This window comes from Salmo salar, chromosome 09 (genome assembly GCF_965601325.2).
Source record: "Salmo salar chromosome 09, fSalSal1, whole genome shotgun sequence".
NCBI lineage: Eukaryota > Metazoa > Chordata > Actinopteri > Salmoniformes > Salmonidae > Salmo > Salmo salar.
In genome coordinates this window covers 34,118,018-34,141,028 of record NC_138299.1, presented here as the reverse complement: position 1 = coordinate 34,141,028, position 23,011 = coordinate 34,118,018, and the positions used below count along the sequence as shown (strand labels likewise).

The window sequence follows — 23,011 nt, the reverse complement described above, 5'->3', positions numbered from 1 at the left end:
CGTCATGTTGTGTTGCTACCATGCTGTTTTGTCATGTGTTGCTGCCTTATGTTGTTGTCTTAGGTCTCTCTTTATGTAGTGTTGTCTCTCTTGTTGTGATGTGTGTTTTGTCCTATATTTATATTGGATTTATTTTGTATTTATTTTTAATCCCAGGCCCCGCCCCCGCAGGAGGCCTTTTGCCTTTTGGTAGGCCATCATTGTAAATAAGAATTTGTTCTTAACTGACTTGCCTAGTTAAATAAATAAAAATATGACATGAACCAAGGTCATAAATTGGTGGTCTGTGCTGCTCAGCAAATGCAAATATAATCCCCAAAGGTCAAATAACTCAGTTGGATCTATCCATAGACTTGCCTAGTCAATGTTTAAACCTTTAGAATAGTTTTGTGAATGTGGTGGGATGAAATTGTAAGAGTGAAAATACTTGTAAGGGCCTATTAGTACTAGTCAAGTGGCTACTCTTGGCCCCACTTGAAGGTTTGGATTGAAAACTCCACGTTTTATCATCCCCACTGCGGCCTCGTCACGTGACGTCACACGACTTCCTCACTACTCCACCCGCAGCAGCCATGATGGTAGGTGTTATTCACAATTTACTCTAGCTAGCTAACCTTGTTCTTTTATGTGTGCAGTCATCTGACACATTCATCAGTAAACGATGCTTACGGTAATGTAAACGGTAATGTGGCTAACGCATGTTGTCTTGTGCCGCCGTCTTCTGTTTAACGTTACCTAGCAAGAAGGGCTGGACGATGGTCCCGATTTCCTCTCCGAGGAGGACAGAGGAGTAAGTTGTTCTTCTTAGATATAAAAAAATATTTATCTTATTTGTCTCTGGTCGTAACCGTTAGCTAGATTAGCTATTTACCTTATTGGTATTCTGCAGTAATTACTTATTGCATGATCTGATCAGCTGTTAGACAGGTGACGTCAAATTTGTTGAATAGCTAACGTTAGCTAAGTTAGCTACAGTAGTCAGCTTGACCACATCAGAAGTCAGTTGACTTCCTAGCTGGCCAGCAACTGTTACAATCCAGTAGGTAGCTCCCTCTTGTTAATAGTGAACATACATAACCTTATTTTAACTTGTCGCTGTATAAATAAGAAGTATATTGCCATTGCTAACTAGTAGCACACCCATCTAACTATGCACTTGTATTAGCTTTCTGCTATTGTTTTGCTGGCTAGCTAAGCTAGGAAGTGCACAGCCATCATTTGACAGAGCTAACTAGCCGTTATGTAATTGTTGTGTCCTGTTGGAGCATTAGCTATGTAACTAGCAGGCATTGCATGCTTGCCGTTCTGTTCATTCATTCATAATGCTGAGCAATATTGTGCTAGCTTGCTAGTATAATTGGATAACAACAACATGACTTACCTTAGTAGGCAAACAAATGAGGAAGACTGCTGTCAACATTAGTTTAAAGATTCACATACCTTCTCATTTGTATTTTGGTATATCTCTCTCCTCCAACAGGGGGAAAACAAACAGTAGAGTCTTGCTATATTTATCATCTCTTTCTGTGGAATGTAGCCAGCTTTAGTTGGGGGAATGGAGATTTTTGTCATTGGCTTGTCACTAAATACACTATCTATTACAATATTTTACAGCCTAGGGCAGTCAATGTTGACCTTGAAACTGATGCAACACTTCAAGTGGACATTTCTGATGCATTAAGTGAGCGGGACAAGGTTAAGTTTACTGTCCATACTAAGGTAAGAGAGTTGACCTATTTGTCAATATTTCTTCCTGTTTTCCCTGACACTTGGCACATAAAAGGGCAAAAACACAGATATTTCACCGGATGTATACATGTGAAGCATCTGCTTGGCTGGCAGTGGGAGAAGATGGGACGAGATAGATTTTAGACTACATTTTGATAATTTTCTCATCGATGAAACATTTAATCTCAATTCAGTTTTCTGTTCCCAAAACTGGAATCTGTTATGAACAGAGTGCACTAAGTTTTGTAGACTTTACCCGTTGCAAGTTTTTTTTTAATCACGTTGTTTAGAAGGAGTATGAAGGCGAATGGGGTTATTTCACACACGCACTGCAAAGAGTAGGCGTTCCCTAACGGAAATATGCAGATGCATGCTAGAACGCACCAATAGGATCTCGCTAGCTCGTGCTTGGCTCTGCCCACCTCCTTGTTTGTTCTGCCCATTATGACTTATTTGTTCCCATTAGAAACGACAGGCTGTGGTCTCTTGGTTTACTTATAAAAATCTTGCCAATAATGTGCGTTTCTCTGGCTGTCTGAATCGAGACAGATGTCACATGACTTGCAAATATGTTCCTCCCCAGCAGTTGTTATCGCCACATTCATTTTGTCTTCTGAAACCTAGTGTGCATGTATGCAAAATATGCTTTGTTGAAGTCATGGAATGCAAATTAAGATCTGTACATGATCACATTCCACTCCACTTCATTTTCAATGCAGAGAGAATTCCAATAGTCATTACCTTACACTGTCAGTGTAACCTCATCATGTCATGGGTTTATGTTTTTACGGCAACTTTTATCATGTTGCAAGGGCTCTTGTGAAGGAAGGAATTCAATCATGATTGAAGGGGGTGAACCGTTGCCTTGACACTTGAGATCATTCTGATCCAGATCGTCTGGCTTTCCCCTTTTATTGAGCTGCATTTTCTAATTGGCAGAAAGATATACAGTGCCTTGCAAAAGTATTCGGCCCCCTTGAACTTTTCGACCTTTTGCCACATTTCAGGCTTCAAACATAAAGATATTATAAATTTTATAAAAAATTGTAATTTTTTGTGAAGAATCAACAACAAGTGGGACACAATCATGAAGTGGAACAAATTTTTTTTGATATTTCAAACTTTTTTTAACAAATAAAAAAAACTGAAAAATTGGGCGTGCTAAATTATTCAGCCCCCTTAAGTTAATACTTTGTAGCGCCACCTTTTGCTGCGATTACAGCTGTAAGTCGCTTGGGGTATGTCGCTATCAGTTTTGCACATCGAGAGACTGACATTTTTGCCCATTCCTCCTTGCAAAACAGCTCGAGCTCAGTGAGGTTGGATGGAGAGCGTTTGTGAACAGCAGTTTTAAGTTATTTCCACAGATTCTCGATTGGATTCAGGTCTGGACTTTGACTTGGCCATTCTAACACCTGGATATGTTTATTTGTGAACCATTCCATTGTAGATTTTGCTTTATGTTTTGGATCATTGTCTTGTTGGAAGACAAATCTCCGTCCCAGTCTCAGGTCTTTTGCAGACTCCATCAGGTTTTCTTCCAGAATGGTCCTGTATTTGGCTCCATCCATCTTCCCATCAATTTTAACCATTTTCCCTGCCCCTGCTGAAGAAAAGCAGGCCCAAACCATGATGCTGCCACCACCATGTTTGACAGTGGGGATGGTGTGTTCAGGGTGATGAGCTGTGTTGCTTTTACGCCAAACATAACGTTTTGCATTGTTGCCAAAAAGTTTGATTTTGGTTTCATCTGACCAGAGCACCTTCTTCCACATGTTTGGTGTGTCTCCCAGGTGGCTAGTGGCAAACTTTAAACGACACTTTTTATGGATATCTTTAAGAAATGGCTTTCTTCTTGCCACTCTTCCATAAAGGCCAGATTTGTGCAGTATACGACTGATTGTTGTCCAATGGACAGAGTCTCCCACCTCAGCTGTAGATCTCTGCAGTTCATCCAGAGTGATCATGGGCCTCTTGGCTGCATCTCTGATCAGTCTTCTCCTTGTATGAGCTGAAAGTTTAGAGGGACGGCCGGGTCTTCGTAGATTTGCAGTGGTCTGATACTCCTTCCATTTCAATATTATCGCTTGCACAGTGCTCCTTGGGATGTTTACAGCTTGGGAAATCTTTTTGTATCCAAATCCGGCTTTAAACTTCTCCACAACAGTATCTCGGACCTGCCTGTTGTGTTCCTTGTTCTTCATGATGCTCTCTGCGCTTTAAACGGACCTCTGAGACTATCACAGAGCAGGTGCATTTATACGGAGACTTGATTACACACAGGTGGATTCTATTTATCATCATTAGTCATTTAGGTCAACATTGGATCATTCAGAGATCCTCACTGAACTTCTGGAGAGAGTTTGCTGCACTGAAAGTAAAGGGGCTGAATACTTTTGCACGGCCAATTTTTCAGTTTTTTATTTGTTAAAAAAGTTTGAAATATCCAATAAATTTCGTTCCACTTCATGATTGTGTCCCACTTGTTGTTGATTCTTCACAAAAAATTTGTTTTATATCTTTGTTTGAAGCCTGAAATGTGGCAAAAGGTCGAAAAGTTCAAGGGGGCCGAATACTTTCGCAAGGCACTGTATTTTTAGAAGAGCCATAGATATGCCATACTCTATTCGGCTATGATTTTCAGTAGAATTTGTTCCTCTAGTGACCAATTCCCCTCGGACTGCTGCGCAGAAGAAATATGAGCCTGCGCAGAGAAGCACAAGATTCAACTTTCTACAGTTTTCCCCTTCAGTTAACACTATCAACGTTTCATTCTACTGTGGGAATTATGATCGAATAAATGCAATATTAGCCACTTTCAATGTAATATAGCTAAACAAAACGAACTATGCAAGATTTAGTTTGCAAAACTAACTGTGCAAGAGATTTTCTTGTAGGCAGAGCGCATTGGAGTAGGATTCTATTGCATTGACAGGCACGACTCAGGTCCGTAATATAATTTGTCTGATTCTCTGTAATAATTGTATGGGAATAATAATGAATTGTATTTTGTAAAGTGGTTTCTTGCATCAAACACATTTTCAGTCACCTCCTTGTCTGAAGGACAAGTGGATAAACAGGTTAATGTCAAGACCTGCATGTTTTTTATTTTTCATTTTTTATTTTTCAAAGTCTCATGGAATGTAGGCATTGAGGACTACACATTGGCTGCTACTATAGGCTGAATGATAGAACAGCTATTTCCATGTTAAAATGTTATGGGATGTGTTTTTCTCTGTTGTTTTTGATGGTAGACCACTCTGGTAGGCCTATGTTAAGATCAAATAGCCACGGTAGCCTACTTGGCCACTGTTAAAACTGTTACTTAAAGCGGGTACAGCCTCGGTTCACAGTAAACGTGTGCTGGAAATTGCAAAGAATTTTCACAACGTTGAAGTTTGTGCTCAGCAGACCTGAAATTTGCTCAGTGCAACAACAAAAAATAACATTGTCATTGACATCTGCTTTCTACTGTTTTGTTTCCCAGAGCACTCTTCCTAACTTCAAGCAGAATGAGTTTTCAGTGGTGAGGCAGCATGAGGAGTTCATCTGGCTCCATGACTCCTTTGTGGAGAATGAGGAGTATGCAGGCTACATTGTAAGTACTGAGCTCCATCAGAGACTCTGTGGATGGGTCCCAAATGGCACCCTATAAAGTAGTGCACTATATTGGGAATAGGGTGCCATTTTGTGACTCAGAATGTTTTGGCTTTCAGGATAAGTACATAAACTTAGTGTTTTGTAAAACAATGTAATTATTAATTGTCAATCCCCTTTCTTATTCAAACTCCCTGGTTCCATGCAGTAATGAACTTAGCAAGATGTTCAATTTCAAAACACTGTAATGATTAAAGTGTTGATTCCCCATAGATTCCCCCAGCCCCACCAAGACCTGACTTTGATGCCTCCAGAGAGAAGTTACAGAAACTAGGGGAAGGTGAAGGTTCCATGACCAAGGAAGAGTTCACCAAAATGAAACAGGAACTTGAAGCGTGAGTGTTTTAGAGTTCATGGACGGGTTCATTAGGGCACATTGTGTTTCTTATTTGACAAGTTCAGATAGTACCACACTGTTTTAGTGTTTTTTTCCGTTTTGTTCAAACTGAACATGACCCATGTTGCTCTGACATTGTTTTTGTGTTTCAGTACAGTGGTTTTGTTGGGATAATTTGGTGTTATGAATACTATTGGTAATATGTAGGCTATGTCTGTGTGTTTCAGCGAATACCTGGCTATCTTCAAGAAGACAGTGGCGATGCATGAAGTGTTTCTTTGCCGTGTGGCTGCGCATCCTGTCTTGAGGAAAGACTTGAACTTCCATGTGTTTTTAGAGTACAACCAAGATGTAAGTGGGGTCATAATGATCAAATTAGGATTTTGGAGACGATTGTTACTGTGGACATGTTCTTAGACAAGCTCTCTCTCGTTTTCATGAACTTTAGATAACTCAAAAGGCTAGTCGGATGTGCCTGAAAACATTAGAATATGCCGTTCCCTTACCCTGTCTTAGTTTTATCATTGTCGTTTTGTCCTTACCTTTTTTTCACAGCTAAGTGTACGAGGCAAAAACAAGAGGGAGAAGATGGAAGATTTCTTCAAGAATGTGGTGAAGTCTGCAGACGGTGTGTTAGTGGCAGGGGTGAAGGTGGGTTGGTTCGCTTTTCTATGTAAACCATTCATCCACTCTTCTATGTAAATCCATTCAGACAAGCAAATGGGTATTGAACTTGCTTTGAGTTTTATATTATAATGAAGGCACAACATAAGCATTTCACGACTTAAACATTGTTTAAAAAACATTGTTAGCATCATGAATGGTGCTCACATTTGTGTAAACAAATTTGACAAATGCATTTATCTTCCGATTTTTATTATTTCTAACAGTTATTACTTCTATAAAGTTTGATGTGATTGTCTTTTGGATTTCAGGATGTAGATGATTTCTTTGAGCATGAGAAGACATTCCTTTTAGAGTACCATAATCGTGTCAAAGATGCCTCCGCCAAATCTGATAGAATGATCAGGTCTCACAAAAGTAAGTCTCCTCTGTCGCATAATCTCCACATGCTAGGTAAGCTTTTTGCTATATACATGGATTTTAATCAGTTACTGAGAATGAGATCGATTTGAGTAATTCCAATTGAACGTGTTCAAATGCATTTTTTTTGTGAACTGTGAGTGACTGAGTCACTTTGGTATCATGTTTTAATGTTTGTGGAAACCAGCCTGTCTGTTTGTCCATGTGCTGTGCATTGTATTTTACGTCTATTTTTTTGTTTTATATTAATTCGCTGACAAATATGGAAATGGGTAAGTTGTATGTTTATTTGTAGTTGGGTCAGTCAGTCTTAATGTATTGGGGATGACAGCCGACTCATTTCGAAACTTTTTCATGTTCCGTTTGTAAAAATAAATAAATAAATATGATGAGGACAATATCTTGTATATATCCTAACAGGTAAGAACCATGCCTTTAGTCTTGAATGAAAAGTTTGACAAAGCTTCAGGGTACAAATTTCACTCATAAATATATAGTCGTCTGTCATTCCCATGGACCAGATGTATTGTAATATACTTCATTTCCACAACATTAAAACGTGATACTATATTAGAAAAATGACTCACTGCATATTTGAAAATGTCCAGCTGCAGATGTTATTTTCTAAAAGATCTATGCTTGCATTTTGTTCGATGCATTTTGTACATGATTGACCGACCGTCTGTGTGTATGAGTACGTGGGTTTAGGTGTTATGTAATCTAAAGTTGTGTTCTTATGTTGCAGGTGCTGCAGATGATATCAATAGAATTGCCTCCACACTGTACACTTTAGGAACCCAGGACTCCACAGATGTGTGCAAGTATGGAACTAAATTATTTGTCCTTTTCTCCCCATATATTGTTTGCTGACAAAAGCTTTGATCCAACTGTAACTCAAATGCAACCCACTGTGTTCCAGATTTTTCTTGAAAGTCTCTGAACTGTTTGAGAAAACACGGGTATGTTTTTTTTGCCTGATCTTTTGATTCTATGTATCACGCAATTGTTGTGTACTAGCAATGTTCACTGATGTCAATAACTAGGCCTATATTCACTACATGTCAAGTAGCTTCATCTATCAGCTGCAATGCAGATTAGCATCAATGACAAAATGAGTTTTGTCTGAAGTCTCACGTTTCTGTTGGTGTCCTTCCTCTACAGAAAATAGAGGCTCGAGTGGCTGCGGATGAGGACCTGAAACTTGCAGACTTACTGAAGTATTACCTCAGGGAGTCGCAAGCTGCTAAGGTACAATATCTAACTTGACCCTGCTTTTCTTATCATCAAACAGTTATGATCAGATACGCTGGTCTGTTATCAGAGGTAGTATCGGCGCATTTCCTGAAGAAACGTCTCCTCAACTTCCATATGTTTGCATTTGTTGGTATTAATGGATTTTTCATCAGACAGCGTAGTGTTTATTATTATTATTATTCATGTTAAAAATGGAATCTGCTGTTTCTTTCTTAAGGATCTATTGTACAGACGAGGGAGGGCCCTGGTTGATTACGAGAACGCAAACAAAGCTCTGGACAGAGCCAGGGCAAAGAACAAAGATGTGCTTCAGGCAGAGACCAGCCAGCAGGTGTGCTGTCAGAAGTTTGAGAAAATCTCAGAGTCTGCAAAGCAAGGTACTTTATCCACTAGCATTTACATATTTTTATACTTGTTTAAGAGTATTAAGAATACATTTCATACTTTTCCAAAAACTATTCCTCCCTTTTGAAAATTAAATCAGTGTTCCAGGTTTTGCATGTAAGAGAAGCTAAACCAGATTCATGGATGTAGAGAAGTTAATCTGATAATATTCTATTTATTCCGGAATACAGAGCTCATAGACTTCAAGACAAGACGAGTAGCAGCCTTCAGAAAGAACTTGGTGGAACTTGCTGAACTGGAACTCAAACATGCTAAGGTCATTTTGCATTACACATGGTTGTTGATAAGACAGCCTAAACTGGTGCCTGTGCTTAGTAAAAGGCTGAACCGTTTTCTCTCTTTCTCCACAGGGTAATTTACAATTATTGCAAAGCTGTCTCGGAGTCCTCAAAGGAGACACTTAGGTCTTTGCTGAAGGTTCACTGTACAGGGTTTTCCCCGCTTTGGCCTGATCTTCACTGAGAAAATGGAAGAAAGAGCATATCTGGGGTCAGTTTGTTTTCAGGATGCCTGTTCGTAGTCATCACTACTACCAGAGACACCAAACTCCCTCCACAACCCACACTAAAAACGTGAGGAAGCCAGTGTGGAATACCTGCAAAATCCACACAGCACATGAACCTATAACTTTGTTTAATCACGTCAACTTTTTCATTAACAATCATCGTTCTCGATGGGAATCTTCTCCCAATCTATATCATCTCTGTCCAGATTTATTATTTGTTATTATTTTACTTAGAGTAATTGTTGAGGCCAATAGTTTCAGTAAAACTTTTCTGTGATGCTGCTCAGTTACTTTGTTCAAGATGAGCTGATTGTTACTATTATTAAAATGTATTGTCACTAAAAGCCTTGTAAATGTTGTATTAGTTCTTACTGTACTGCTAATGATCAAAACAATCTTTACTAATACTTTTGTTTTCAGTTATTTCATACAAATCCTGTTATTTTTCATTCCAGACAAGTAATGCTTCAGTATGTTTGCCTTAATGTAGATTAATCCTATCAAGTAAAAAAAAAAAAAAAACATAAATGGATACGGTTGTTTTTGTTTTTCCCCAGATTTTTAAAAAGTGCTCTGTATATGAATGTTTTTTTCACTCTCTGACCAAAGCTTCCATTTATGTAGATGGAGAAATGCTGAAACAAACAGTAATACTGATAATTATGATAAAAATTATGAAAATAGTAATAAATTATACTATTTACCTTAGAACCATTCTGAACATAATTTCATTCAATGTTTTGAGTAGACTCTTTGTTTATCTATCTAGTTGTAATCCTTTCAGTTCTGTAGCTTTTATGACCCTGAGAAACATGGAAGAAAAGCCAGGGGAAGCCAATGGAAAACGTCCTTCAATATCATATTAAACTCGGTATCAACTGTTCATATTAAGGTTGAATAAAAAAAAAAGATGGCCACTTTTTAAACTGCTTGTAATAGGTTTCTTTCACCCTGGAAATGTGTAGTGTATTAGGGGAGGGGGGGACATTTCATAAATAGAAGGGGGTGTTTGAGTAATTCCCGTTTAGTCCAGTCATTACAAGGAAGAAACAGACATGAAACAAAATCAGTGAAAACTGCTACTTAAAACAATTTCGTTTCTACTGATGAATCTCACACACCGAACTGTTACTTTGAAAAGCGCAAACCGGAAGTAATCAAGAAGTTAGCTACAAGATCCTGGCGTGCGTATCAAAAAGTTTCCTTCTCTGTTTATCTTTAGCTACCTCAACCGTTTTTGTTGGTTAGATTGTTAGAATTCTCAAAATACCAAATGAACAGACACGTAGAGGATGATTCATATGAGATAGAGGAGCCAAGTGATGAAGAAAGAGCTGAAGACAGGTAATTATGGTTGTATATTTTGGCGTTAGCATTTGGATAGACGGCTAGCAGACTTAACGTAAGCTGGTGGTTCAATGCAAGCATCGTCGCTAGTGATGCTATTGTAGGCTAACGTGTCAATGTTAATGGTTTGGGTATTGTGTTAACATTATATTGCCTTGATTTGCTTTTAGGCCCATAAAATGCAAGACTACTTGGACAAATCTGTGAAGCAGGGTTGGGGTCAATTCCATTTCAAAAAGTGGCAATTGAAATCATCGACCTCAGTCCTCCATAAGTACTTTATTGTTGGGGCGCTAAATTTGTGAGTGTTGTTCAAACAGGATCTGACCCATTTAAAACTGTACATCAAGACCCCCCTATGCTGTTGCTGTATTTCCAGCTCTGAGGATGAGCTGGAAGTGCTCTTGAACGGGACCCCGGATCAGAAGAAGAAACTCATCCGAGAATACCTCACTGGGGAGAGTGAGTCCTCCAGTGGGGATGAGTTTGAGAAAGAGATGGAGGCAGAACTTAGCACCACCATTACAACTATGGAGTGCAAATGGTTGCCCCCTACAGCATCAGCAGGTGGAATTTCCTTCTAGCATTATTTAAAAAAAAAATTGGTGGGTGATACTTGTCCAATTAGTAGGCCTATCTATGCACCGCGTTCTGTTATGAATAGTGATAACACTAAAGCTGCATTTACTGAATTTGTTGACCATTTTTATCTCAATAACATTGTACCGCTGTACTCATTGATAAGTGTCCATCTGTCCATCCCAGGGGAGACTTCGGGTACCAATGATAATGCTTCAACACCTGGGTTGCCAGAGCTTTATGACAACGTTTATTTTGACTCCGATTCAGAAGAGGAGGAAACAGCTCCAAGTAAGTGTGTAGCTTGGATTCATTGGTAAACCAAACTCTGTGACACGGAGGGATGGTTTCCTAGACACAGATTAAGCCTAGCCCTGGACTAAAAAGCTATTTCAATGGAGATTCTCCATCCAGCATGTTTTTAAGTTCAGGACAGAGTCTTATTGTGTTGTACAGATACTGCAATAAAATCATAATTGTTTGATCCTCTTCTGCAGGTCGTTCGTCGGGTAAGCGATGCAGGAAACAGCGATCCATCCCCACCAACGATGAACTACTGTACGACCCTGATGAGGATGACCGGGATCAGGCATGGGTGGACGCCAAGAGGAAGAGGTAAGCAATGTATCCACATAATACAAACTGTTACAAAAGTGTTTTGGTGTGTAAGAGGTACTGGTGCATCAAGTCTGACACCAACAGGCTCTTGAACAGCTTCTATCCCCAAGCAATACGGCTGATAAATGGCTAACAAAATATCTACACAGACCGAGTTTACCTTGTATCTTTATTGACCTTTATTTCAGTATTTGCACTGTCTCTGCACACTCACAGGGCCCTACACACACACACACACACACAGTTCAACACACACAAACGCTCACTCCATCATTTCCTCACTCACACCTTTGTCTGTACATTATGCCTTGAATCTATTCTACCGCGACCAGAAACCTGCTCCTTTTACTCTCTGTTCCGAATGTACTAGACGACCAGTTCTTATAGCCGTTAGCCGTACCCTTATCCTACTCCTCTTTTGTTCCCCTGGTGATGTAGAGGTTAATCCAGGCCCTGCAGTGCCTAGCTCCACTTCTACTCCCGAGGCGCTCTCATTTCTTGACTTCTGTAACCGTAAAAACCTTGGTTTCATGCACGTTAACATTAGACGCCTCCTCTCTAAGTTTGTTTTATTCACACTCTGCCAACCCAGATGTCCTAGCCGTGTCTGAATCCTGGCTTAGGAAGGCCACCAAAAACCCGGAAATTTCCATCCCTAACTATAACATTTTCCGACAATATAAAACTGCCAAAGGGGGCGGGCGGAGTTAGCTTGCAGAGTTCTGTCTTACTATCCAGGTCTGTGCCTAAACAATTCAAGCTTCTACTTTTAAAAATCCACCTTTCCAGAAACAAGTCTCTCACTGTTGCCGCTTGCTATAGACCCCCCTCCCCACACAGCCCCCAGCTGTGCCCTGAACACCATATGTGAATTGATTTTCCCCCATCTATCTTCAGAACTCGTGCTGTTAGGTGACCTAAACTGGGACATGCTTAACACCCCGGCCATCCTACAATCTAAGCTTGATGCCCTCAATCTCACACAAATTATCAATTAACCTACCAGGTACAACCCCAAATCTGTAAACACGGGCACCCTCATAGATGTCATCCTAACCAACCTGCCCTCCAAATACACCTCTTCTGTCTTCAACCAGGATCTCAGTGATCACTGCCTCATTGCCTGCGTCCGTAATGGGTCTGTGGTCAAACGACCACCCCTCATCACTGTCAAACGCTCCCTAAAACACTTCAGCGAGCAGGCCTTTCTAATCGACCTGGCCCATTGACCTCATTCTGTCAGTAGAGGATGCCTGTTTATTCTTTAAAAGTTCTTTCCTCACCATCTTAAATAAGAATGCCCCATTCAAAAGAAAATTGAACCAGGAACAGATATAGCCCTTGGTTCACTCCAGACCTGACTTCCCTTGACCAGCACAAAAACATCCTGTGGCGTACTGCATTAGCATCAAATAGCACCCGTGATATGCAACTTTTCAGGGAAGTTAGGAAACAATAAACACAGGCGGTAAGGAAAGAAAAGGCTAGCTTTTTCAAACAGAAATTTGCATCCTGTAGCACAAACTCCAAAAAGTTCTGGGACACTGTAGAGTCCATGGAGAATAAGAGCACCTCCTCCCAACTGCCCACTGCACTAAGGCTAGGAAACACTGTCACCAAAGATAAATTGGCGATAATTGAGAATTTAAATGTCTTTTTTTACAGCTGGCCATGCTTTCCACCTGGCAACCCCTACCCCGTTCAACAGTCCTGCACCCCTCACAGCAACTTGCCCAAGCCTCCCCCACTTCTCCTTCACCCAAATCCAGATAGCTGATGTTCTGAAAGAGCTGCAAAATCTGGACCCCTGCAAATCAGCGGGGCTAGACAATCTGGACCCTCTCTTTCTAAAATTATCAGCCGAAATTGTTGCAACCCCTATTACTAGCCTGTTCAACCTCTCTTTCGTATCGTCTGAGATCCCCAAAGATTGGAAAGCTGCCGCGGTCATCCCCCTCTTCAAAGGGGGAGACCCTCTAGACCCAAACTGCTACAGACCTATATCTATCCTACCCTGCCTTTCTAAGGTCTTCGAAAGCCAAGTTACCAAACAGATCACCGACCATTTCAAATCCCACCGTACCTTCTCCGCTATGCAATCTGGTTTCAGAGCTGGTCATGGGTGCACCTCAGCCACGCTCAAGGTCCTAAGCGATATCATAACCGCCATCGATAAGAGACAATACTGTGCAGCTGTATTCTTCGACCTGGCAAATGCTTTCGACTCTTGTCAATCACCACATTCTTATCGGCAGACTCAACAGCCTTGGTTTCTCAAATGACTGCCTCGCCTGGTTCACCAACTACTTCTCAGAGTTCAGTGTGTCAAATCGGAGGGCCTGTTGTCCGGACCTCTGGCAGTCTCTATGGGGGTGCCACAGGGTTCAACTCTTTTCTCGGTATACATCAATGATGTATCTTGCTGCTGGTGATTCTCTGATCCACCTCTACGCAGACAACACCATTCTGTATACTTCTGGCCCTTCTTTGGACACTGTGTTAACTAACCTTCAGTTGAGCTTCAATGCCATACAACTCTCCTTCCGTGGTCTCCCAACTGCTCTTAAATGCAGGTAAAACTAAATGCATGCTCTTCAACCGATCGCTGCCCGCACCTGCCCGCCCGTCACTACTCTGGACGGTTCTGACTAGGAATATGTGGACGACTATAAATACCTAGGTGTCTGGTTAGACTGTCAACTCTCCTTCCAGACTCACATTAAGCATCTCCAATCCAAAATTAAATCTAGAATTGGCTTACTATTTCGCAACAAAGCATCCTTCACTCATGCTGCCAAACATACCATCGTAAAACTGACTATCCTGCCTATCCTCGACTTCGGTGGTGTCATTTACAACATAGCCTCCAACACTCAGACTGCATCCAATTTGCTGAGTAATCACAGTGCCATCCTTTTTGTCACCAAAGCCCCATATACTACCCACCACTGTGACCTGTATGCTCTCGTTGGCTGGCCCTCGCTTCATATTCGTCGACAAACCCACTGGCTCCAGTTCATCTAAGTCTTTGCTAGATAAAGCCCCGCCTTATCTCAGCTTACTAGTCACCATAGCAGCACCCACTCGTAGCACGCACTCCAGCAGGTATATTTCACTCGTCACCCCCAAAGCCAATTCCTCCTTTGGCTGCCTTTCCTTCCAGTTCTCTGCTGCCAATGACTGGAACGAATTGCAAAAATCAGTGAAGCTGGAGACTCATATCTCCCTCACTAAGCACCAGCTGTTAGAGCAGCTCACAGATCATTGCACCTGTTCATAGCCCATCCAACTACCTCATCCCCATACTGTTATTTATTTATTTATTTATTTATTGCTCTTTTGCACCCAGTATCTCTACTTGCACATTCATCTTCTGCACATCTATCACTCCAGTGTTTAATTGCTAAATTGTAATTATTTCGCCACTATGACCTATTTATTGCCTTACCTCCCTTATCTTACCTCATTTGCACACACTGTATATAGACTCTTTATATTGTGTTATTGACTGTATGTTTGTCTACCCCATGTGTAACTCTGTGTTGTGTCACACTGCTTTGCTTTATCTTGGCCAGGTCACAGTTGTAAATGAGAACTTGTTCTCAACTAGCCTACCTGGTTAAATAAATCACCTCAAATAGAAGTAGAGGGACTTGTGTCAGAGGTTGCTTGTTGTGAGCGCTGAGGAAACTTTATGCACTTGGCCAGATGATTCTGCATCTTTGTTGCATTCTTCACATATGATTTGGCACAGTATTTGCAGTGAAATGTCTCCACACGTCAGATAGTGCCCGTGGCATTTTCCTGTAAAGATTTGAAAAAATGTAGTAAAAAAAAAAAGCATATACAGTTCCATGTACAGATAAATAGTTAAGCAGTTAGATTAAACAACTCCTTTTAAGATGCATGTTTTAAAATTAAACATGTATGGAAACGGGTGAATTAATACTCCTCAGTTAGCAGGCTCAAGCAAGCTAAAACCCACATGGTAGCAAAAACAAACTAGCATAAATTGTTACCAAGTTAGAAATGTTTTAAACACACTTTGCTGTAGGCTACTATTTACTAGTTAACAAAAAATAATGTATGTCATATAAAATATATTCCCCCCCACCCAGTATTGTAATCGAAACTTACCAGAAAGCATGTAGTCCTTGGCTCAGACAGTGTAGTAGTGTGGGCTCAATAGCATCTTATTAGTGTGCAAGATCTTGAGAATCAGCTGCACATGTGATGGAAGAATACACTGTGCATGCAGAGGGTTGCAATTCCATTGAATTGGTGATAGTTTAACCAAAATATGGCACAAGATCTAGAATTACCTTATGCGTATCCCACAAAAAAGGTTCATTGTTATAAGCTAACTTTTTTTGATGCATTTAAGCAAAATTCCCCAAATTCCACGGCTTAACTTCCCATGGAAAAATTCCAACCCTTTGCAACCCTATATAGTATGCTTGCTTACTTTATTGTGTATTTGTTATTTCTTGTGTTTTTTCTTTTTTTTTCTAGTAAAACATTTTTGATTATTGAATTATTGGGCTTTGAGTTTGCAAGAGAGTCATTTCACTGTACTTGTGCATGTGACATAAAAAAATAAATAACCAGAAAATCTAAATATTTAGGGTCGGTTTCCCGAACCCAGATTAGTAAAGCATGCTTGGTGGAGAATCTCCTTTGAAAGTGCTTTTTAGTCCATGAGTAAGGTTGGTTTTGGTCACAGATGTCAATTATGTTCCTCTATTTGATCAGGTACAATGAAAAGAGAAGATTGCCATCTTCACAGAACAGAAGAGGGCAGTCCCAGGGGCTTCCAAGCAGCGACGCTGTCCTTAACTGCCCAGCATGCATGACCATGCTGTGCCTCGACTGCCAAAGGTAGGAAATTAAGACTTGTAGATTAATTTGGCTGTGAATATTGTCTTTAATCGAAATAGACGAAAAATGTCATTTGTCTGAGTTGACCGTTTTTTTTTTTCCACAGGCATGACAAGTACAGGACCCAATACAGAGCCATGTTTGTCATGAACTGCACAGTAAACAAAGAGGAGATTTTACGGTACAAAACACTCAACGAGAAAAATCTGAGGAACAGAAAGAGGAAAGGGCGTCAACCAGAGCCAACAACGGCAATGGAAGCCACAGATTCAGGAGTGGTGGTGGGGATGGGCGGAGAGATCTACCATCCTGTCCAGTGTACAGAGTGCTCCACTGAGGTGGCAGTGCTCGATAAGGACGAGGTCTACCACTTTTTTAACATCCTCGCCAGCCACTGCTAAAATGACTGTTGCTGTGACCTTTGTGATATCTCTGTTAAGACATTTGTTACCTGAATGCACATGCCAACATATTTTTCTGTTATAAGATATGCTGTACAGCCACTGTCCTCCAACGTTATACTAAATTTATCCCTATGGTATTTATTGTATTTTTCTTGATAGATAGATATATTTTTTTGTGTGTGTGCAACAAATCTACTTATTTTGTTTTTCTGAAGTTGGACCTGGCTACCACAGATATTTGGTCATTAGTACATATCAAAATAAAATGTTCATGTTTTTAATATTATTTTGTAGCTAAACTCTTACAGAACTTTCCTCTGATTGTATTACTAGAAATAAGAAAAAAAAACATATGTTTGAGTTTATTGCAATGAGCAAAAATGTAAAGGGAATATTTCAACCCAATGTCATTGAATCATGTAAACTAGATCTTAGTTGTAGCAGAAAGAGATTTGGTTCAGATTTATCCTAAAAGTTTTATCCAAAAGCAAGGAGGGATGGCGACATTACTGGTCCCTAGTGGGCTTAAATTAGCACCAAAGATTGTACTTTCCATTTCTTTGGTAGCAGTGTATTTTATAGAATAAGCTTTTCTTTTGAAATCTGAGGAGTAAGGACAGGAAGTGGGAACTCCCCTTTGCTTGTCGTTTTTCATGGAATTCGTGATTGGTTGACAAAGAAAAACGTGTGATTAAACGTCATTGTTACCAGGAACTAATCGGCGATCATTAAAAGAAGAGAATACGACGTAAAGTTATGGCGTTTGAAGATGTCTGGAAGAAAATCTCCTGGTTGTATTACCAGTATATTCTCGTCACGGCGTTATACATGTTGGAACCTTGGGAGAGAGCAATCTTCAGTATCCTTTTTGGGTCGAGAATGGTTCGAAAATAACTCGGCTACTTGGGTATCTTAGCCTGAGGTGTTGTAGTTAATTACCTTACGTAGTCGACTGAACTCAACGTTTTGCAATGTAGTTGAGCGGGGCCTAGTATGGTAAATCTTAGGTGTAGCCGACTAAACGCTTGCGCTACAATTTCGAGTCGTTACAAAGTAATAAACAATTACTGCTGATGGACAACCGTACTAGTCCGCCCTAGGACAGTGTGGTGAAATTGGTCGAATTTTTACAGCCAGGTAGTAGGGCCTTGTCGCACCTGTAAAAATGCGTGTTTGCGCAACTCTCGCGAAATGTGGAACTCTGGTCTCCATCTGTATTTCAAATATTCATTCCATTTGCTTTATCTGGCATAAGAAGTGAATGTGTTGACCAAAGATGTTTTATAACTAAACCACGATAGATCGCAGCTTGTCGTTTCCAATGGGAACACGTTAATCATAGTTGGCAAAACAAACAAGGAGTTATTTGCATATATTTGCATATTTAATTTAGGGAACGGCTGAAGTGCGCGTGTGCAATAACCAGTAGTGTGTGCCAGAGAAAGTATTTGACTAGCCACAAAATTAAGGAAATTAGAAAAGGGGGGGGATTTCGGTAAGGCAATTTTCTTGCCTGCCGAAATCCCCCCCCCCCCCCCTTTTATCTTTGGACTGCAAGGCCTAGCACACTTGAGTCATTTTGGTAGTTCATGTTGACCAGTAGTGTGTGCCACAGAAAGTATTTGAATCTAGCCACAAAATTAAGGGAATTAGAAGGGGGGGGGGGATTTCGGCAAGGCTATTATCTGGCCTGCCGAACCCCCCCCTAATTTCCTTAATTGTGTGGCTAAAGGAAATTAGAAGGGGGGGGGGGGGGATTTCGGCAGGCCAGAAAATAGCCTTGATGAAATCCCTCCGTTCTAATTTCCTTCATTTTGTGGCTAGATTCAAATACAAGCCATGATCCCTTATTGATCTCACTTGTTCATCCTTAAATCCATTGATGCACCCAATCTAAGAAATTTAATTTAAAAAATCCCCATCGAAATCCATCTGTTTAAACTAGAGATATTAGTTTTTTTGCATGGGATGTGTCTCGATGCACAGCATCCGCCTATAGGGGTTTAAACAGAATACACAAACGGAGCCGACGGAGCATAGCACAGTGTAGCAATGTATTTTTCCTCACAAAAGGGGCGGCTCCTTGTAATGCGCTCCGACATTCGAGTACTTCCGTGCCACATGAAAATTGGAACGCACTGTATCGTCCCTTCCATAGCTGTGGGGGCAGTGTTGTGTAGGCAATGAAGCTTGATCTATAGGCTATGCATCAAAGTACCCTCTTTTGCATCGATAAGCAAATATAATCTAAGCAACTGTTCAAACAATAAACCAAACAACATTGTAGTCTTATTAGAATCTCCCCCAAAATGTTTTGGGGTTAGAAGTAATAACTAGTGATTACAGGCGACTGTGAAGCTAGCCATGGGCTTTTTTCTCCATTACCGAAACATGACATATTTGTAGCAGATATTGGAATGAATGCATGAGCATTAATACACGAGCACCATATCAAACTGTGATCATGTTTAGGTTACACCGGCAAGTATAAGAATATTTGCCAGGCATATTTGGGGCTCCCGAGTGGCGCAGCGGTCTAAGGCACTGCATCTCAGTGCTAGAGGTGTCACTGCAGACCATGATTCGATTCCAGGCTGTATCACAACCGGCCGTGATTGGGAGTCCCATAGGGCGGCGCACAATTGGCCCAGCGTCGTCCGGGTTAGGGTTTGGCCGGGGTAGGCCGTAATTGTAAATAAGAATTTGTTCTTAACTGACTTGCCTAGTTAAATAATAAATATAAATCTGATAATTTCACATGGAGATGCTGAAAATCCACTTCACTCAGTGTAGATGAAGGGGAGGAGACAGGTTAAAGAAGGATTTTCAAGCCTTGAGACAATTGAGACATGGATTGTGTATGGGTGCCATTCAGAGGGTGAATGGGCAAGACAAAAGTGCCTTTGAACGGGGTATGTTGCACCAGTTTGAGTGTGTCAAGAACTGCAACACTGCTGGGTTTTTCACTCTCAACAGTTTCCCATGTGTAACAAGAATGGTCCACCACCCAAAGGACATCCAGCCAAATTGGCACAACTGTAGGACGCATTGGAGTCAACATGGACCAGCATCCCTGTGGAACGCTTTCAACACCTTGTAGAGTCCATGCCCCAACGAATTGAGGCTGTTCTGAGGGCAGAAGGAGGTGCAACTCAATATTAGGAAGGTGTACCATATTTAGCTTACCTGTGGCTTGCTGTGTTTTACTAAAGGCCTAGGCTGCGTTTCAAACACATACAAGACACCCTCCTCCACTTACCCTCGCCTTATGCCCTTGGGGGAATCCCCGTGGCCATCTTTGTCGTCGGTCCAAATGATTAGCCAAGCAAGGGAAGTTGGCAACATAAGCCCCTCAGCCCTCGTTTTTGATTGAGTTTGCGAGTGTACAATTATGTTCACTCCGGGGCCTGAAATGCCCCATAATTCAATTTACGATGATTGTGCATCTGCTAAGAAAAGTCAGCCAAAACTTAAAACCAACATTAATATGGAGAAGTCAACATACAAGTGTATGTAAAAACAAATGTAAGTAAGTTAGAAATTGTGCTACTAATGCACATGATGGCTCAAACACGTATCATAAAAGTAATTTTTTTTGTTGGTTAGCTTTTGGAAACGTTTCCCTGACATCACACTTATACATTGTAATTTCCGATATACCTGATATAGTCGGATGGCTAGTATTCGATGTCTTCAGATGCATTGTCTTCTAGCCAAGATATGAAATGCAATCAGAATTGACTGTAGCACATATAAAGCACACACAACAGCTACTGGTGGTTCCATGATGACTGAAAACACAACCGTGGGACGAACAAGTGACACATTTCCGGGCAAGAGCGGTCCACTTAATTTGAGGGCTGTTTGGAATGCAGCCCTAGTCAATAATAGTTATAAGTATTGGTAAATTTCCTTAACCTCTCTCTCAGACTCCATCCTGATATCTGTAGCAGGGATGGCTGTGTACACTGGCTACGTGTTCATGCCTCAGCACATCATGGCCATACTACAGTACTTTGAGATGGTTCAATGACACGAGTTGTACCCAAGCCTGGGTGTGCCTGTGACTGCTGTCACCATGGAATTAGAATGAATTCTCATTTTAATTTTATGGCTGTCACCTGGACCTGGAGGACAGATGGGGAGAGAGAGAACGAGGATCTCATTCCATTCCCTGGAACTATTTTTTTCTGTGCTCGTCATCATGGAAACATGAACAGTGTTCTTGGACGGGGTGGGGTGGGTACAGAGAGGAGTCCAGTGGCACATCTGATGTTCTAGGGCATTAAACCATTGTTGTCTTACTGAGTTGCTTTGCAGTTTGCACAGCAAATGTAACGGTTTTGTTGTTTCCTGTTGCACAGATATACACAGTTATTATTCACTGTACCTTTTTATAAATCGCTTTTTATGACATTCTAAACCCCTCCTGCAATTGTGATTAGAATTTTTTTCCCCGGGTGGCATATTTTATCACTTATTCGTATATACGATTGTATGAGATTGTATACATATCTGTAAAACTTTCGATTTGATATGTTGGTTAGCAAAAATGTTATATTTGTTATGAAACTGACTGAGCAGTCTCAGGATGGAAAGCCACGTTTTGGGGGCATTGCTGAAGCTAACTGTGACATTATCTTTTCTTTAATATATGTAACAAAAATGACCAAATGTCTGTATTCTAAATCTCAAACAGTTTTTTTTATTTTAAACGTTAATGTTTCTGAAGTGTCATTTCTGTTGACACATGCTCTAAAATAAATCTCTTTCGTGTGGCTCCAACTTGTTTTGCCATTTCCTGTACATCTAGAAAAGTCTTGAGTAAGAAATGAGTATAGTTAATTAACATCCTAGGAAATGGAATACAGTACTTGCCATTCATTGATGATTCCATGATTCCTTTTCTGTTACTCTGCTTTGGAAAAAGCAGGTGGTAAGGGCGGAAGGTAGCTTTGTGGTTAGAGAGGCGAGCCAGCAACCGGACGGGAAACACTGGAAGGGAAGTGAGCTGGCAACCAGAGGGTTGCTGATATATAATCCTAGATGCCATTGCCTGCTGTTGTGCCCTTGAGTAAGGCACTTAACCCCCCCACAACAACAACAGCTCCCAGTGTGGCAGCCCCCCCGGACCTCTCCAAAACATGTATGTGTGTCTTTTGGGGGGGTTAAAAGGGGAAGTCAAATTTCAGTTAGTCCATGTGTGGAATTGACCATTAAAGTGATCTTCATCTTAAAAGTCAATATATTGTTGAAATAAAGATTTAGTGTTGTGTCACATAAATATCTTATCTGGTTTGTGTGAAAGATAACATCATGAATGATGTGAAGGCAATGACATAACTGTATTTAAATTATTTCCTCATATGCCTTGCTTGCCACTCAGTTGTCAATCAAAAGGTCAGTGGGAGTGGCTGTAATAAGGAATAACCAATGGCCAAATTCAACACACTGGCACAGGCTCGAAATTAAAATAGCAGCTGGTTACTTTTTAAGCTTGGGGGTGATGAGGTTCTCACGTACACACTGCACGTTGCCTGGAGTTTGTACTGCTCCTCTCAGGTCTAGTGTAAATAAAGTGCTCAGCCCGCCAGCGTTGCAACTAGAATTAAGCTCCCTGTGAGCTGAAGCAACAGTTCAGCTGTTGGTGAGGGAGAGAGGCTTGTGGAAAACAAAACCTGTTCACCCTTCACATCACTCTTGGGTCGTGTTCAGTATAGGGAGAAAACTATTTGGAAACCGAGAGGTACTGCCTGAACTTGTACAATAAGAACACAGCTTTTTGTGTTCTGTTGTGAAACGTTTTGCTATGGTGTGCCCTACTGGGCACAACCCTGTTCAATTCCTTCTCAGAAGAATCCATCCTGACTTGCTTTCAACTTTCAAATCTTGGCCAGAGCCTTAAAGTGTGTATGTATCCTATAAGGTTGTGCTCAGACTGTCTTAGTCATGTAGGCTACAGTAGGCTATGGATATGTACACAATATTATTCTATTCTAACTGCCCAAATGTCCTATGCTCCATTCATTCTGTTATCAATTATCTGTTGGATGTTTCCTCCCACTTTATTTTGCTTGTTAACTGTTTATCATATGAAATCTGAGAGACAAACTAAGACCTAAATCTATATTCCTTGCATAGGTCTACAATGAAGACAAATGAAGTTAATATATCTTTAGAAAATAGTTCACTGTTTTTTACTCTATGTGACACAACACCCAGCAAGAAGTACCAGCTTGCCAAATCAAGTTCATA

General features: G+C 40.7%; 3 protein-coding genes across 3 annotated transcripts; all 3 read left to right on the top strand.

The window, feature by feature from the left end:
* The first annotated feature begins 513 nt into the window (after nucleotides 1-513).
* Nucleotides 514-9,289, top strand: snx6 (sorting nexin 6). Its single transcript, XM_014211217.3, has 14 exons — nucleotides 514-578; nucleotides 740-790; nucleotides 1,615-1,719; nucleotides 5,216-5,326; nucleotides 5,599-5,720; nucleotides 5,950-6,073; nucleotides 6,278-6,373; nucleotides 6,658-6,763; nucleotides 7,512-7,587; nucleotides 7,686-7,725; nucleotides 7,928-8,014; nucleotides 8,238-8,397; nucleotides 8,596-8,681; nucleotides 8,776-9,289. The coding sequence occupies exons 1-14, from the start codon at nucleotides 573-575 to the stop codon at nucleotides 8,827-8,829; spliced, it is 1,224 nt and encodes a 407-aa protein (XP_014066692.1). The 5' UTR covers nucleotides 514-572; the 3' UTR covers nucleotides 8,830-9,289.
* An 837-nt stretch (nucleotides 9,290-10,126) lies between these two features.
* On the top strand, nucleotides 10,127-17,035 carry LOC100196043 (e2f-associated phosphoprotein). Its single transcript, NM_001141072.1, is given in 7 exon segments — nucleotides 10,127-10,274; nucleotides 10,657-10,844; nucleotides 11,043-11,147; nucleotides 11,354-11,471; nucleotides 16,227-16,352; nucleotides 16,459-16,724; nucleotides 16,727-17,035. Coding segments are annotated over 7 exon segments (879 nt in total). The 5' UTR covers nucleotides 10,127-10,203; the 3' UTR covers nucleotides 16,732-17,035.
* A 438-nt stretch (nucleotides 17,036-17,473) lies between these two features.
* On the top strand, nucleotides 17,474-21,539 carry sptssa (serine palmitoyltransferase, small subunit A). The gene is made up of 2 exons (NM_001146504.2): nucleotides 17,474-17,615; nucleotides 20,686-21,539. Exons 1-2 carry the CDS (start codon nucleotides 17,513-17,515, stop codon nucleotides 20,787-20,789), a joined length of 207 nt encoding a protein of 68 aa, NP_001139976.1. The 5' UTR covers nucleotides 17,474-17,512; the 3' UTR covers nucleotides 20,790-21,539.
* Nucleotides 21,540-23,011: the final 1,472 nt, after the last annotated feature.

What these genes read in the sequence shown, in the direction of transcription:
- snx6 (XM_014211217.3), top strand. An exon ending in AACTGTTTGAGAAAACACGG is followed by an intron (nt 7,726 to 7,927) that starts GTATGTTTTTTT and finishes CTTCCTCTACAG; the next exon opens with AAAATAGAGGCTCGAGTGGC. An exon ending in TGGAACTCAAACATGCTAAG is followed by an intron (nt 8,682 to 8,775) that starts GTCATTTTGCAT and finishes CTTTCTCCACAG; the next exon opens with GGTAATTTACAATTATTGCA.
- sptssa (NM_001146504.2), top strand. Translation starts at nt 17,513, where the DNA reads ATGGCGTTTGAAGATGTCTGGAAGAAAATCTCCTGGTTGTATTACCAG. An exon ending in TTGGGAGAGAGCAATCTTCA is followed by an intron (nt 17,616 to 20,685) that starts GTATCCTTTTTG and finishes CCTCTCTCTCAG; the next exon opens with ACTCCATCCTGATATCTGTA.